The sequence below is a fragment of the Phyllobates terribilis genome, unplaced genomic scaffold (genome assembly GCF_046119375.1).
Source record: "Phyllobates terribilis strain yellow unplaced genomic scaffold, ASM4611937v1 Scaffold_167__1_contigs__length_4167997, whole genome shotgun sequence".
In the NCBI taxonomy this organism is placed as follows: Eukaryota; Metazoa; Chordata; class Amphibia; order Anura; family Dendrobatidae; genus Phyllobates; species Phyllobates terribilis.
Window position 1 is genome coordinate 2,150,043 of NW_027362927.1, and position 17,807 is coordinate 2,167,849.

The following is a 17,807-nucleotide window of genomic DNA, read 5'->3' on the forward strand; positions in this document are numbered from 1 at the left end:
AACAAGAATTTCGGCCACAACTGCCAGGAAAATTGTTTGGGATGCAAAGAAAAACTCACAAGTAACATCAGCTGAAATTCAGGATTTTCTGAAAACTAGCGGTATGGATGTTTCAAGATGCACAATAAGGAGGCACTTGAAGAAAAATGGGCTGCATGGTTGAGTCGCCAGAAGAAAGCCATTACTGCGCAAATGCCACAAAGTATCTTGCCTACAATACGCCAAACAGCACAGAGACAAGCCTCCAAACTTCTGGAACAAGGTAATTTGGAGTGACGAGACCAACATTGAACTTTTTGGCCACAACCATAAATGTTACATTTGTAGAGAGGTCAACAAGACCTATGATGAAAGCAACTCCATTCCTACTGTAAAGCACGGAGGTGGATCGCTGATGTTTTTGGGATGTGTGAGCTACAAAGGCACAGGAAACTTGGTAAAAGTTGAAGGAAAGATGAATGCAGCATGTTATCAGCAAATACTGGAGGCAAATTTGCACTCATCAGCCCGGAAGCTGCGCATGGGACATACTTGGACGTTCCAACATGACAACAATCCAAAACACAAGGCCAAGTCGACCTCTCATTGGCTACTGCAGAACAAAGTGAAGGTTCTGGATTGGCCATCTCAGTCTCCTGACCTCAATATCATTGAGCCACTCTGGGGAGATCTCAAACGCGCAGTTCATGCTAGACCGCCCAGGAATTTACAGGAACTGGAGGCTTTTTGCCAAGAAGAATGGGCAGCTTTACCATCAGAGAAAATAAAGAACCTCATCCTCAATTACCACAAAAGACTTCAAGCTGTCATTGATGTTAGAGGGGGCAATACACAGTATTTAGAACTGGGGTATGTGAACTTTTGATCAGGGTTATTTGGATGATTTGGGTTGTCATTAATATTTAAAAAGAGAAAACACAGTAGTTTGACAATAAATGCCTTCACCCAACCAATAACCATGCGTGGAAAAAAAGTTTTTTTTATTATCGTTCATATTCTCTGAAACAAGGCCAAGAAAGGAAAATTTCTGCAGGGGTATGTAAACTTTTGAGCACAACTGTATGTAATGTCCCAAAGCCATTGGCTGGGGACGTAATGGCAAGTGCGCGCGCTTGCCCTAAGGACTTGACCAGAAGCTCTGCTGGAAAAAGGCAGAGCATGGGGGAGGAAAGCGCCAGCTGCGGAGCGGGTGAGTGACCTGACACGCCGGAGTCCCTGCCTTTTTGAGCGGGGATCCGGCATGGCGCTAACACATATAGCGATAGATACAGGAACACAGTCTCTTTAAATCTTCTGCTGGATTTATTAAGAGTGCTGCATAAACCACGGTAATGTTAGCCAAAACAAACACGGCCTTCCCGGCCTAACAGGAAAACAAAACACAACGGGTAACAACGGGTTACCCGTTGCTACGGGTAACAACCCGCTTCAGAAACAAACCCAATGTTTAGCTTTCCTTCACATGACAAAGCAGCTCAGAACTTTCACCTCCAGGCCCATCCCACACCAAATGCTCGAAAAGGCTGGGAATTTATCCTTTGACCTCCTCCCTCTCTATAGGTGTTTAATCACCCTAGCACTAAAGATGGCAGACTAACCCCTTATCACTTTGTGTGCTGGAACATTTTTCCTATTTTTTTATTACTGGAGCTAACAATCTCAGTGCTACATATCCCCCCTCCAGTACTTTGCCAGTGACTTTGTCACATTTACCCCCCTCTGCCCAAAGCTGTAGGTTTTGGCACCTTCAGTTATCAAACAGGGAAGTTTAAACAGGGCATCTGCGTTACTGTGCAGATTGCCAGGCCTGTTTCACATGAAAGATGAAGACCTGTATCCCTGAGCTTCAACTCAGGGAATGCCATGACTACTTCAAGAGACAATTTGGCCATTGACGACTTGTCCCCTTAAGAAGGTCGGTCAGGGGTGCGGCTATCATGGCAAAATTCGGGATACACCACTGATAGTATCCCACCATTCCCAGAAATGTCCGAACACCTGTTCCTTGGAAACTGGTTTCCGCCAATTTTGGACTGCCTCCGGCTTATTCACTTGCGGCTTTACTTTGCTTCTTCCGACAATATAGCCCAGGTATTTTGCCTCCTTTTACCCGATGGCACACTTCTTTGTTTTATGACAAACCACCCTTTCTTCATTGCATCCAGCACGGCCTGGACCTCCTGCAGATGACTTTCCCAATCCGGGCAAAATATCACAATACCGTCAAAGTAAGCTGCGGCATACTTTTTGTGAGGGGCTAAGAGCAGGTCTATGGCCCTCTGGAAGGTAGCTGGGTCTCTTTGCAGCCTGAATGGGCTTCTGCTATACTGAAAGCAACCGCCAGATCACTGTAAGAGGCTGTCTTCTACTTGCCACTTTGAGAGAAGAGAATTTTCCAGTAACCTTTCATTATGTCCAGGGAGGGGATGTATCTGGCTGGTCCTAGCTTCTCTATGAGTTTATAGTCGCGCAATATCGGATATGCGTCAAATTTAGCCCCCTATCTTTAAAATCACCTTGCAGCGGGCTTTGGGGATTCTATACAGCTTTTGGTTCACCTGCACATGTGATCCTGTCAGGATTCCATGTTCACCAACCTGCGTACGTCTTGGCAACTCTGAAAACAGGTCCTGGTTCCGCTGAAGCTGTTCTCGGCACTGTTGTTTCTGGTGAAATTGTTTCTGCCACAGTGACACTCTTAGTGTCACCTTGTGGTCTGTCCAGCCAACATAGAGTTTCAATGTTATTTCTCTGTTGCATTGCCTAGATGGATAGTGGCACAAAAGGATTTTGGAAGGGAGAGGTGGTAACGTTTAACTGGTAGGTGGGACAGGACTTGCAATTTCTTAGGATTTCACGGTGACATCTGGGCCAATAGAACCTTTGCATGACCCGTTCTTGAGTTTTGTCCACCCCCAGATGGCCACCCAAGACATGTGAATGGGCCCTGTCCAACACCCTTTGTCTATAGGGTCCTGGTACCAACAATTGCTAGTCTATCTCCTTCCTCACCTTAGTAACCCGGTACAATAAGTCCCCACTCAACATGAAATAGGGAAACCTGGTGTCAGCCCCCGACTCCTGTGATATGCCATTTATAATGGTTACCTTATTGAATGCTTCTTTTAGAGTTAGGTTCCTATATTGGGTGAACCCCAAATTTTCTCTGGCCCTTTACACAGAAGGGAAACTCGTTAGACTCTGGGGTTGGTGAGACTTTTTTAGGGCCAACCCATTTCTTACCCAAATAATCGAGGTCACCGCCCCTCCCTCACAAGTCCTAAAACAACACAAAGTCCCGAACGATAATTGGGTGCAATAAATCCTGGACCACGCCGACCTCATGGGATTCAGTACCTCTGGCCATCTCAATGACCACTCTGGCCACCAGATAGTCTTTAGCATTCCCGTGAATGCAGCGAATGCCCACCTTCTTCCTGGCAATCAACTGGAGAATGAGTGTGGCCCTCACGAGGGTCACCAAACTCCCTGAGTCTAGTAGTCCAGTCATTTGCAGGACCAGTTTGGGGCCCGCTGCCTGGAGAACAGTCCACACTGCAAGCTGGATATGCTTAGAATGAAGACCGGCATCCCATGCTACAGTCCATTTGCTCGGTGGTCAGGGGACACTGGGCAGCTATATGACCTGGGCCGTGACCTCTCCAGCAAATTACATCCCTGATACCCTTGGCATGACCTCCACCGCTCCCTTGGACTTTGGACGCCCCATCCCCTTTTATACATACACTTTCCAGTATGAAATGGGTTGCCTTCCCACGGACCTATCAACCCCCCCCCGATATCTTTCAACCAGTCCCACCAAGTTGTTCCAGGGATCTCCCTGGGCAACCCACGTCTGCATCGGGCTCAGAAGGGAGTGCACGAACCGGTCCATTACAACTCGCTCCACCATCTGTGCTGGTGTAGCGGACTCTGGCTGTAACCACTTTTGGATTAGGTAGATCAAACATTTGGGAGTAAGGGGTTTTTCCATGGTGTCATGCCTAGCGGTGAACCCGTCGTGCCCTGACAGACATTGCCACTCCCAAGTGCGCCAAAATTTCCATTTTCAATTTTTCATATTCTTTGGCATCCTGTAAGGTTAAATCATAGTAGGCCTTTTGTGACTCCCCCGCTAAGTTTGACACCAGGACTTCCGCCTACTGCTCTGGCAGGAATTTCTAACTATAGGAGACCCTTTCAAAAACGGTTAAAAAGGCATCTATGTCACCACCCGATGAAATTTGCTGCAAGGCTCTCCTAACCGCCTTCTGGACAGAGAAATCATCAGCTGACATGGGAGTCAAAGCCGTTGCCATGCCACGAACCACCTCTGTGAGTAAATCATCTGCTGCTGCTGTTGTCTACTGTTGTTGCTGGTAGTGCTGCTGGTGCTGTTAATGCACTTTACTACTGTAGTGCTGTGTATGATCACTGCCTATCAGTGTAATGCTAATGGCCCCATACACAAGAGATAAGTGTTGTCTGAACGGTCATTTGACAGATGGCTATCTTTCCCAACTCCCCCATACACACAAATATTCCAGCTTTCCTGTGGTCTGTATGAGAGAGCCACCTCCAGACTCCTCTAGCAGAGAATTATCTACAGGAAGAACAAACGGATTAGCTTCTGAAATTTAGGATGCCAGATTCTTCTCTGCCCTGATATCATCTGTCGGCAAGCCCCCAAACATATTATATAGTCTACCAAACCCCCCGAAATCAGTGCTTTCATGCCACTTTAGTCTAATGGGGGCATTAAAATGAAACTTATTGGACGCTGTCTCTGGCCCGGCCTAATAGATTTTCGTATATTGCTGGCCCAAACACCATTATTAGGCATTTAAGTATCGTAGTAACTGGGCATCCCCATGCTATTGAGTACTTGGGGAAGGAGGGGTATTGGGCCAAACTCTGTCAAACCTTCTGAGATTTGCTTTTGACAGCAACAAGTGGTTAAGCTGCCAGTTTTTTTGTTGCAGCCATACCTGTGCCATGCCTGAGGTGTACCTCTATGTTCTGATGCCCAAAACAGTTTTTTTTTTTAACATTTAAAAAAATAAGATGTATCTAATGCTTTTTCATGTTTTTTTATTACAAGAATTGTTGGTGCCAATTTTCTTTTGAAACATTTTAATATCTACTTATTTTCTGGTGTTTTTCTTGTAATATAGGTAAGCCTAAGGCCAGAAATAAACCCCATAAAACACTATACATGGAGACTTTGGTATCAAATAATTTCTGTCCGCAATATTTGTGCAAATAAAAAAGCTTTTATAAAAGCCTCAAACTTCTGTGTGTGAATCAGACATGAGATCTAACATGATAGAAGATTACAGTCCGGGGAAGACGGGAAACATTCATATAGACGGCTGGTGGTGATGTAGTCAGTGACGGTCTCTGGCCAAATATGTTTCTAGAGCCGTAGTAGAAGATGTTGCCTCATCATGAAGTAGTTATTTCTCATGAAACGTGTAATGAATATCTCCTGCAGTATTGTTCATGTTGATTCCAGTATCGGTAAATGAAACGAGAAATAGCATTATGGAAGTTGAGTCTATGAGAAATGTATTCAGCTGAAGGCTCCGAGGAAAAAACTGCTTGTTGTCTGTGGCCTAACATATATAGGTTTTATTACTAGATGTAAAGAAAAAAATTAAATACTGTAAAATAATAAATCTACTCATGTTTTTCTCTTATTGCCAGTAATTTTATTATTACATGGGATTTTTATGATGTTACATTAGCTCATCTTCTTCTCATTCAGGTCTCTACAATATCAGATCCTCTCAGTGAAGATCTTCTATATAAGAGAATTTTCCTGATTTACCCATCAAAGATGGATATGGACACAGAAAAGATGGCAGATAAAATATTACACCTCACCCTAGAAATCGTCTTCCGGCTTACTGGAGAGGTGAGAGATTCTGATAATATTTACATCATTCTTATCTATGTGAATACCAGATGGACAAAATTAGAGAGATGAGGATTCTGGAAATGTCTGCAGTGAGATTTATTCATGTGTGTCTTCATAACCAGGATTACACAGTAGTGAAGAAGACCTCTAGTGAGCGCTACCAGGCCCCTGTGTCTGAGGGATGGGAAAGACCTCTGAGCCCAATTACGGGGTGTCCACCCCTTCCCCTGGTACATGAGGACATCGATGACCAGAAGATCCTAGAACTCACCTACAAGATGATTGAGCTGCTGACTGGAGAGGTGACACTGCTGGGAATACTGGGACATTATACAGTAACGTTATGAAGGGATAGGGGCGATGACGGTATCATTGTATGTGTCAGGTTCCTATAAGGTGTCAGGATGTTTCCGTCTATTTCTCCATGGAGGAGTGGGAGTATTTAGAAGGACACAAAGATCTGTACAAGGACTTCATGATGGAGGTTCCCCAGCCCCCCACATCACCAGGTAATAGACAGGACTAAATACACACAGCCTGTCTGTATGTAAATAATGAATTCAGTCCCTGTATGTGTTTCCTCCAGATCTACCCAGTAAGAGGACAACACCAGAGAGATGTCCCCGTCCTCTTCTTCCACAAGACTGTAAACAAGAAAATCCCAACTTTTCTGAGGATCATCAGGTAGATGGAGAGGTGTCATGAGATCTCCCCTATGATGTGTAGACGGCTGTGAAGGTCTTGTGTTCAGTCTTGTTTTATCCACAAGTATTATATGTTTTATACTTGTGTAATGAGAATGGTGGAGATGGCAGGATTAGAGCTGATCATAGATGGGACTTCTCTATCTGTCTGTGACTTTTACAATATTTGTTTCAGGGTGAAGATCTGACCCATACTAATACCACAGAGACATATATGAGGAGTAATGAGTGGTGTAAAGAGGAGATTCCTACATATGACTATCCAGGTGAGTAGTAACCACTAAATGCAGAGAAGTCACAGATACTTCTCAGACATCGGCTGTGGCTGCTTTATCGGTTGTGTAGTCCGGCCGTATCACAATCGTGTGATCACCATTTTGCCTCTAGACCACAACATTCTGCTCCACCAAAAACTGTTCAAATTACTTTGGGTATTGAAAGCCCTTTTCTATAGAACTTACAACCTGTAAGATCCACCTACCCCCTGGGATTAGAAGATACTGACTCTTACTTGCCCAACTCTGTAAACTACAAAGCCAAATGACAGTGTACATAGAATGTGCTGACAAGTTAGAAAATCACTTGAAGAAAAATATTATGGGTCTGTAAGAGAAAGCGGAGGGTAATGATGCTGTTGGCTTCCTAGAACCCTGATATCTTATTGGTTGAATCTACCTTCCCCCCTTCTGTGCTGCTGAATGTGTTCATATGGTCCCTACATGACCAGGTCCAGTCTTTCTGGCCAAACTTCACTTTTATGATCGACAACATTAATGTGCAGTGAGGTCCAAGTGTGAATTTGTGTTGGCATGGCTCGAACCCTGGTTTCATGGATTCACTCCACGTCATAAATTACATTATGTTTTTAATCCTAAAATCCACTAATACTTTCTCTACTCTTCTGGTCAGGACTCCTAGTAGCTCCAATGGTCCAAAGTAAATGAGTGCAACTCTGGTTTAATGTTGGAGCTCTCCCCTCATACATACGTTGTTGTTGGGGATGTAACATGTTTTTTTATTCTATGTCTTTTTTACACATTCATTCTGTATGATCGTTTCATTGTGGTGAGATCGGCTGGCCTTACTTATGTGAGTCTGTAACTCCCTCGTAGTCTTTCAAAAAAGATCTCCATTACCTCTTATGAATGCTCGTGGTCTATATTTAAGACACCTCAGCTGTGCACTATTATAAAAAGTTCTCTTTGAATGTCTAATATTTCTTCTTGAAACTCATCTGACAGAAAATATTGTCCCTTACGATAATTTAGATTGCCAAGAGCCACCGAGCCCCATACTCTAATTATCCCAGAGAGATTTCATCACTAGTTACTCATTTTATTCCTTAAGAAGACTGTTGAGTTTGATCATTTTAGTAGATGTGTTGTTGTCTATAGTCACAGTTTTGCCCATCATCCTTTAACCCCGCTACATGGATCTGGACTTACACAGAGACCCCTAGGCTTGGGCCACGGTGCTATCTGCTGTTGTGTGGTGTGAGATGGAAAGAAGAATAGTATGTTAGCCGGGTCAGGAGAGCAGAGAAAATACTAAATCAGAAGACACAAGAGTAATCAGTAAGCAGGCCGGGGTCACAACAGGAAACAAATACACAAGCCGAGAGCTGAGCACAGAGGACTGAACCAGAGGAGAACAAGGCTGTATCTGGCAGCTTCCAGCAATATGCTTCCAGCTTTAGTAGGGTGCGGTGCTTTCCAATTGGCTGAAGCAGGGAGCAGATTACTCCAGCTGGACAGCACACACACCTATACTGCTAGACTGGATGGTACTACTGATCCCAGGCACCCTAATCTTAGTGGCTGGACAGAGCCTGCGCCACCCAGAGCTTCTGGTTCCAATTAGTGTTGAGCGAGTATGTTCTATTAACCCTTTCGCCGAGTACGCTCGGGCCGAGCTCCGAGTATTTATAGCTGCTCGGTGATATGGTTGAATCGCTCCCGTGTGCATGATTTGCAACTGTTTGACAGTTTTATTACATGTGAGGAAGTCTATTTCTTACACATTCCTCACATGTAATAAAGCTGTCAAACAGTTGCAAATCATGCACACGGGAGCGATTCAAGCATATCACCGAGCAGCTATAAATACTCGGAGCTTGGCCCGAGCATACTCGCTCAACCCTAATTCCGATGTCTCCTCCATCACCAGCACCACCTGCAGAATGAATAAGGTGGCTCATGGTGACAGGAGCAGATCCCAGAGGAGATGGGACACACCATTTGCAGAAGCCCCTAATATAACAAAATGGCAGAAAACTAGAGCAGTAGAAATCCCCATAAAGTGACTTCATTTTGGAAATTATAACCCTCAGTGAATTAATCTATAGGAGTAGTGACTATTTTGACTTCACATCCAATTTCCAGAAATTAGCTCGCAGTGAATGTTGGAGCGTGAAAATTGCTAATATGCCATTTCATTACCAAACACATAGTGCCCAGATTGTGCTCCAGGAGACACACACCATAAATTAAGTGGGTTCTTCTCACTATAGTAATGCCAAATACATGGATGCTAAATGTGGCTTCAGCACCCTGCAATGCTCAGAAGTGAGGGGGAGATCTGACTTTGGGAGAGTGGATATTGCTGGACTGGTTTATTGAAGCCATGTTGCTTTTCAAGAGCCTTTGAGCCACTAATAATGTATAAACCTCTGTTTTTCCATTGACAGATCATGAACTTGAGTGGGGCCTTTTTTTTGTGAAATGAGTAGACGTTTTTATTGGTATTATTTTCACCTACATAACATTGTTTGGTGGCTTTTTATTTTATATTTTGGAGGCAGAATGAACAAACAATTGAACACCACACTACACTGGTTCATGCTATGAGGTTTTCTATTAGACTGTGAACTGTCATTGTCTTGGTGAATAATTTAATAGTTTTACATAATTTGCCGTTTCTACGGACAGTGTAAGTAGAAATGTTAAAAAAATATAAAACTTGAGGATATTTTATTCTAAAATAATAATTGGTTTTATTCTTGGCAGATGACTGTACCTGGAGATCAGAGGGACAGCTGACATCTTCAGTTTTTAAATTAGATGGGCTTGAGATCCCACAGGATACAAATGAAGTGAATACCATTATTCCAAATATACAATCATTCCTTCACAGCAAAGATCTGTCGTCTGATCCTATGAAACAGGTCCTGTCTTCTGATTCATTGCTGAATACTAAGGAAAATCAAAGTCACAAAATAAGCTTAAAAAAACGAATTGCTCCTAAAGCAAATAAGCCATTTTCACGTTCAGAATATGGAAACTGTTTTCCACTTGAAAAGTCTTTTCTTAAACATCAAAATATTCACACAGCGAAGACAAGGGAGAAGCCTTTTTCATGTTCAGAATGTGGAAACCGCTTTTACCAGAAATCAAATTTGGTTAGGCACCAAAGAACTCACACAGAGGAGAAGCGTTTTTCATGTTCAGAATGTGGGAAATGTTTTAACCAGAAATCAGATTTGGTTTGCCACCAGAGAACCCACACAGGGGAGAAGCCTTTTTCCTGTTCACAATGTGGCAACCGCTTTTACCAGAAATCAAGTTTGGTTAGGCACCAAAGAACTCATACAGGGGAGAAGCCTTTTTCATGTTCAGAATGTGAGAAATGTTTTAAACACAAATCAACTTTGGTTATGCATCAGAGAACTCACACAGGGGAGAAGCCTTTTTCCTGTTCAGAATGTGGGAAATGTTTTAACCAGAAATCAGCTTTGGTTGACCACCAAAGAACTCACACAGGGGAAAAGCCTTTTTCATGTTCAGAATGTGGAAACCGCTTTTACCAGAAATCAAATTTGGTTAGGCACCAAAGAACTCACACAGGGAAGAAGCCTTTTTCATGTTCAGAATGTGGGAAATGTTTTAAAGACAAATCAGCTCTGGTTATGCACCAGAGAACTCACACAGGGGAGAAGCCTTTTTCCTGTTCAGAATGTGGGAAATGTTTTAACCAGAAATCAGCTTTGGTTGACCACCAGAGAACTCACACAGGGGAAAAACCTTTTTCATGTTCAAAATGTAGGAAATGTTTTAACTATAAATCAGCTTTTGTTAAGCACCAGAGAACTCACACAGTGGAAAAGCCTTTTTCATGTTCAGAATGTGGGAAATGTTTTAAACACAAATTAACTTTCGTTAGGCACCAGAAAATTCACACAGGGGAAAAGCCTTATTTCTGTTCAGAATGTGGGAAATGCTTTATCCAGAAATCCACTTTTGTTGACCACCAGAGAACCCACACAGGGAAGAAGCTTTTTTCCTGTTCACAATGTGGAAAATGTTTTAACATTAAAGGGCATTTTGTTTGCCACCAGAGAACCCACACAGGAGAGAAGCCTTTTTCCTGTTCAGAATGTGGGAAATGTTTTAACCGGAAAGCGTATCTTGATATCCACCAGAGAACCCACACAGGGGAGAAGCCTTTTTCCTGTTCAGAATGTGGGAAATGTTTTAACCAGAGCTCACACCTTCTTATGCACCAGAGAACCCACACAAGGGAGAAGCCATTCTCATGTTCAGAATGTGGGAAATGTTTTGTGAAGAAATCTTCTTTTATTAGTCATCAAAGAATTCACACAGGGAAGAAGCTTTTTTCATGTTCTTAATGTGGGATATGTTTTACACTGAAGTCATTTCTAAATAAACAATAGAGAATTCACACAGGGGAGAAGCCTTTTTCATGTTCAGAATGATGGAAATGTTTTAACTGAAAATTGTATCTTCTTAAAGGGGTTGTTCACTATTAGGGCAAACCCTTGTCATTCCTCATGTGTGGCCTCGTTAAAAGAAAAACACTCATGCTCACCTTTCATGCCGGTGCTGTTCCAGGGGTGTCTGCACTCGTGTTCCCAGGACTCATGTGAAGTTATTACATCACACAATCCCTGCGATTAATCAGCACCGGCTTCATTGTCCCTGCCTTCGTACGTATTGAACATTAACAGGGAGCCAGGGCTGCTGCTGCTTTCTTGCTTCCTCTTTTTGTTCGATGTGTCCGAATGTGGGGACAATGACGCCAGTGCTGATTGGCTGCAGGGCTCACATGACGTAACAACATCACATGAGCCTCGGAAACAGAAGTGCTTACACGACTAAAACTGCACAGGCATGGGAGGTTTGTATAATTGTTTTTATTTTAACAGGACCAAACTTGAGGAATGAGAAGGGGTTGTCCAAGTACTGGACAACCCTGTTAAAGATCAAAAATTCCACACAGAAGGAATCCATTATAATACCTTAAGTGTGAAAAATGAATTACTGGAAAATCGTATTTTGTTGACCATCAAAAATAACTCAGACGGTGGAGAAACTATATATGTTATTGACAGATTGTACAAAAACATATAACAGACAGTTGTATAATCAAATGAGAAAGGGAAATTACTTTTAAACTTTTTTTTTTCAACTATAAGACACACTTTTAGCAAGAAAAAAATCTTGTTAATAAGTGAGTGCATCTTATAAACTGGAGGTAGCTTTCTGTGACAGAGAACAATGAGACCTTGTCATTCCTGATTATGATAAGACAGCTTCTAATCTTAATCAGCCAGACATCTAGACTTGTTAAGCCAAGAGAAATACACTATTGTGTTTGTGTTGGCTTGTAACTGTATGTGTGTTTCTTTGGTTTTTCAAGGACAGTGATTGAGGGTGAAACAATGTTTGTTACTATGCTAATTGCATATTGTACTAAAGCTAGCTAGATGTTGATTTACAAGAGATCCCCTGCTATACCAACTACGTAAACTGATTAAATGCTCAAACAATGAGACATGAGCCCTGTGGAATAATACCCTCCCATAATAATTAGTCTGAGCACAGAAGAGCTCCATTAATATAAAAGCATATTTTATTAGAATATCATTAAAATATAAGGATTAAAACAGCAGAATGCTGCAAAAAAGGATGCTGAACACTAGCAATAAATAGCAATATACAAGTGGCCAGAATTTCCAGTGGCGCTGAGTCGTTACACACTCCTCCACTTTACACCATCGAGAAAGATTTAATTAGTAGAAAAAAATGTTTTCCTTTTTTCTGCTGTTTAAGGCTGCGTTCACACATTGTGTATTTCCCATCTTTTTTTTACGCTGCGTATTTTCCTGCTTTTTTTTTCTTGCGTTTTTTTACGCAGGTAAAAAAAGCACCTCCATTCACACACTGCGTAAAAAAGCGCAGCAAAAAACGCAGAGTGAAATGAAGTGTGACATGTGTAATGTATGTGTCTGTGTGTCCTGTGCGTCTATGTGTCGTGTGTGTGAGTGTCCCCCTAGCAGTGTATGTACAGACAGCTTCTGGCTGCAGTACATACACTGCTTTAAAAGAAATAAACTATGGATACTCACCTATCCGATGGATGGGAGAGGCGTCCTCTCCGGTCCCGCGGCTTCCAGCATCTGCCGTGAAACGATCAGCTGACTGTCACGTGACCGGCTTGTAAATCAGCTGACCGGAAGCCGGTTACAAGCGGTTATCTTACAGCTGATCGCTTCACCGGCAGATGCTGCAAGCGCGGGACCGGACCGGACGGCTCTCCCATCCATCGGATAGGTGAGTATCCATAGTTTCTCCTGCACCTCCATAAAAAAGCGCTGGAATTACGCAGTGTGTGAACACCGCTGCGTAATTCCATCGCTTATAATGGGCACAGTAGGAGAAAGCGCGGGACGCAGCTGCGTAAAGAATTGACATGTCAATTCTTTACGCAGCTGCTCTTTCGCGCTGCGTAAAATCACACAGTGTCTGAGAGGCAAAGTGAATTTCCCATTCACTTTGCTGGCAGACACAAGGCACATTGCGTATTTTGAAAAAGCGCGCGCAAAAAAGTGTGCGAAAATACGCAATGTGTGAACGCACCCTAAACCTTGTGTGATGACACAGCTTTTTAATTATGTCAGACATACATTTCATGGCCAGGAACCATACCCCCTTATTGTTGAGTTGACTTTTAAACCGGTATTCTTCTTTGGCTGCTCAACACTGACAATTGTTTGTATAACTCTGAATACTGATCACTTGAGGTGATATTGGTAATTGATGAATGGCTGCTATTCTCATCTTACAACGTATTGTCTGCCAGTTTTGCAATACAGGGCCTCTGAACAATGGATGTTTGCTAGATAAGTTAAATACCAGTGCAGGGTGTTTGCCAGCCAACACTATGGGGGATGAGCTGTGAATAGTCGAGCATTGTGAATTAATATCACTACCCTTGACCTATGAATGATGGCTTGAAAAGGGCAAATGTGGACTTTTAAAAGGGGGTCTCTGTGTCTGTTCTGTGTGACATTACAAGATGACAGTCTAAGGGACCACAGCCCTGGCTGGAAAAATACAGAACTGCTCCATTGCTGAACTCTCAGAGACTCAGAGACTATTTGAAGAATCCTGGTTTGGACACCAGGTCACCTGGCCACATATCTCACGGCTCTATATCCAGCGGGCCAGTGGAAGGGTGAGAATCTGTACTTTGCACCATCTCGTGTATTTGCTGGGACTGTTCTATATGTGATTGCTGGTGGTTAAATAAATTATTGCCACACTGTTTATCATTACCCTGTGTTGTCTGAGTAGTGTTCTGCTCACAGAAGACCCTGGATCTTCACATCTTGGATGAGTATTATGGTTAGGTGTGTATTATAGTCTGAAAAATATAGTATATTAGAATTAAAAATATATGAAGTTGCTAACATCTTTAATCCAAAAAGCAATATTCAATGTACAGTCAATATTTCACATTGTTATAAAGCGGGTGAAATAAGTATTGAACACTTCACCAATGTTCTATGTAAGTATATTTCTAAAGGTGATATTGACATGAAATTCTCACCAGAATGCCACAGAAGAAATAGCTCATGATGAGTAAAACCAGTGAGCTGTCTCAAGACTTTTTCAACCTTATTGTCGCAAAACATATTGATGGCATTGGTTACAGAAGAATTTCTGAACTACTAAAGGTTCCATTGAGTACTGTTGCGGCAATAATCCAGTATTTGAAAGAATATAATTTCACCATAAACTGGACACACCCAGGTATCAGACAGAGGAGTGAAAAGAATTATCCAAAAATTGTCAAAGAGCCAAGAATTATCTGAGGAGAGCTACAGAAAGACCTGGAATTGTTAAGGATATCAATATTATATGAAGATATTCAAAATGGCGCTGGCTTCCTGCACTCCACCTATGCTATGTGACTTTTAAGGAACTTACTGTATATTCTGCCTCTGATCATATAAGGCAATAATTGTGGCTAAATAATTATATTAAAGATGATGCACCCTTGGAAATACTCCAAGAGATTTGCTATAAATGTTATGTACCTCCTTAGTAAATTTGAAGAACTTCTGTATTTGATCTAGCTAGACTGCAAAGCAGGTCCAATTGTGTCAAAGAAAACTATAAGTAATGCACTCAACAACCATTGCTGAACAAAAACATGTCCAAGCATGTTTAAAGTTTGCTCAACAACATAGTCTGGTCAGATGAAACCAAAATTGAACTCTTTGGATGCCATAATATACACCATGTTTGGACACCAAAAGGCACTGCATATCACCCCAAAACACAAAACCAAAGTTTGGAGGTGGGAACATCATGGTGTGGGGCTGTTTTTCAGCATATAGCACTGGCAAACTTCATATAATTGAAGGAAGGATGAATGGACAAATGTACTGAGACATTCTTGATAAAAATCTGCTGCCATCTACCAAGATGATGAAGATAACCCACAGGACCTTCAGGATTTTAAGAGTATTAGTGTGGACAAATGGGCCAAAATCGCTACTGAGCAATGCGATTAGTTTCTCCATACTGGAGGAATCTTGAAGCTGACATCAACAACAAAGGCTTTTGTACAAAGTATTAAATAAACTTCAGTAAGCAAGTTAAATACTTTTTCCCTGTGTCGTTTCTCATTATTACACATATTTTAATTCATGGCCAACTTTGGTTTGATTTCTTTGCCTGCGTGGATTGGATGGGTTGTTACCAACATCTGGTGAGAATTTCACTTCAATAGCACCTTTAGATAGTTAGGTCCAGAAAATATTTGGACACTGACACAAGTTTGGGCACTTTCGGTTTACCGAAACATATTTAAGATACAAAAATAAAATCAATCTGGTCTTAAAGTGCCGACTCTCAGCTTTAACTTGAGGGTATTCATATCCTAATTTAAGTATGGGTTTAGGAATTACAGCTCTTTAATATGGAGCTGCATCTTTTTCAAGGGACCAGTAGTAATTAGACAATGAACTCAAATGCTCTTTCATTGGCTTTTTGGGCTCTTCCCTCATGAATTTATTATCAATTTAAAAGGTAAAAGGTCTGGGACTGATTCCAGGTGTAGCTTTTGCATTTGGAAGCTGTTGCTATGAACTCATAACACAGAAAGGAGCTCTCAATGGAAGTGAAAAGATCACATCCACCAAAGAGCAGAAATGTTAGGAGTGGCCAAATCAACAGTATGGTACATTCTGTGAATAAAAAATGCACTGGTGTGCTTTGGTACTAAAAAGGTGTGGATGTCCACTGAAGAAAACAGTAGTGGGTGACTGCAGAATCCTTTCAATGGCGAAGAAAAACCCCTTCACAATATCAATCTAAGTGCAGAACACTTTCCAGGAAGAATGTGTTTCAGTGTCTTGATCCACCATAAAAGAAAAGACTTCATGAGAGTAAATAAGCAAATACAAAATGTTCACCACAAGGTGCAAACCGTTAATCAGACTTAAAAATACAAGGACCAGACTTTGCCAATTAACATCTAAAGACGTCAGTCCAGTTTTGAAAAAGCATTCTTTGGAGAAATGAATCGAAGCTCAACATGTACCAGAATGATGGGAAGAAGAAGGTATGGAGGAGGCTTGGAACGGTTCATGATCCAATGCACAGCACATCCTCTGTAACACATGGTGGAGGCGGTGTGATGGTGCAAGCATGCATGGCTTCCAATGGTGTGAGATCACTTGTGTTTATTGATGATGTGATTGAAGACAGAATTTCTGCTCAAATTCAACTAAATGCAGTAAGGTTGATTGGATGGCTCTTCACAGTACAGATGAACAATGACCCAAAAAATAGTGTGAAAGCAAAGAAGTGAAATATTTTGCAATGGCCAAGTCAATCACCAGATATCAATCCTATTGAGCTGCATTTCACAGGTTTATAGAAGTTGTCTACTACTTGGACAACTCCTTGTCATACCCAATGCTTGGCCCAGATAAAATGAAAAAGGTTATACTCGCCTCTCGTGTCTGCGCCATTCCAGCGGTGTCAGCAGTCGCAATCCCTGGGCTCCCATGTGGTTGTTGTGTCACGTGAGCCTGACCCCCAATCATAGCTGGCTTCACTGTCCCCGCCTTTGTACGAATTGAACATGAAGAGGAAGTCAGAGATCAGCTGCAGCCCACACTTCTTCTTGTTCAATTCGACAGAAAGCGAGGATAGTGACGCCAGTGCGTGACGTCCATGGCTTCCCGACTTCAGGCCGTCATTGCTGCATTGGATTCTCTACAAAGTATTCAACATGAACATTTGATGGCAAAGTTAATTTGTCCATTTACTTTTGAGCCCCTGAAATGAGGAGGCTTTGTAGGAAAATGGTTGCAATTCCTAAACGATTCACATTATATTTTTGTTCAATCCTTTTTAATTCAACCTGAAAGTCTACGCTTCAATTGCATCTCAGTTGTTTCATTTTAAATCTACATTAGTGGCCTGCAGAGTTGAAATCATGAAGATTCGGTCAAATATTTCTGGACCTAACTGTATTCATACATTTACTAGAGATAAGCGAGCATGCTTGCCACTGCTTAATACTTGATCGAGCATCGGGTGCTCAGGTTCTCAATCGAATATCTTGGGTGCTTAAGTCCCCCTCCCGCAGGTTTTGCAGCTGTTGGACAGTCAAAAAACACGCGGGGATAGCCTGCCATACACGGTAATGAAGTAGCCATTTTGGCTAGTGGAATTACTGTGATTTGCCTGCGTTATTGGGTTTTATACTTGATCGAGTAGCGAACATACCCGTGCACTGCGATGCTCGATCAAGTATCAAGCAGTGGCAGGCACGCTCGCTCGTTACTAATACTTACACTTTATGGACAAATATTGCATCTCTTGCCCCCACCTCCCAAAACAAATCCCAAAATGTCCTCCTGACCC

At 42.1% G+C, this 17,807-nt stretch overlaps 2 protein-coding genes across 3 annotated transcripts in view; one reads left to right on the plus strand and one right to left on the minus strand.

Annotated features, from left to right (window-relative positions):
• LOC141207923 (oocyte zinc finger protein XlCOF7.1-like) overlaps positions 1 to 17,807 on the minus strand; it is a 456,010-nt gene that overhangs the window by 149,941 nt on the left and 288,262 nt on the right. The gene's annotated exons all lie outside the window — the stretch shown is intronic.
• Positions 1 to 17,807, plus strand: part of LOC141207917 (uncharacterized) — a 162,495-nt gene that overhangs the window by 89,248 nt on the left and 55,440 nt on the right. Inside the window, exons 3-8 of one of the 2 annotated variants that reach the window (XM_073664483.1) lie at positions 5,768 to 5,917; positions 6,043 to 6,222; positions 6,306 to 6,429; positions 6,507 to 6,604; positions 6,800 to 6,890; positions 9,630 to 11,179. In XM_073664483.1, the coding sequence (XP_073520584.1) occupies positions 5,840 to 5,917; positions 6,043 to 6,222; positions 6,306 to 6,429; positions 6,507 to 6,604; positions 6,800 to 6,890; positions 9,630 to 11,179 (2,121 nt within the window). In that variant the 5' untranslated portion in view covers positions 5,768 to 5,839. Of the gene's footprint in view, positions 1 to 5,767; positions 5,918 to 6,042; positions 6,223 to 6,305; positions 6,430 to 6,506; positions 6,605 to 6,799; positions 6,891 to 9,629; positions 14,113 to 17,807 lie in introns of those variants that run through there. The other variant, XM_073664482.1, reaches the window with a different exon arrangement.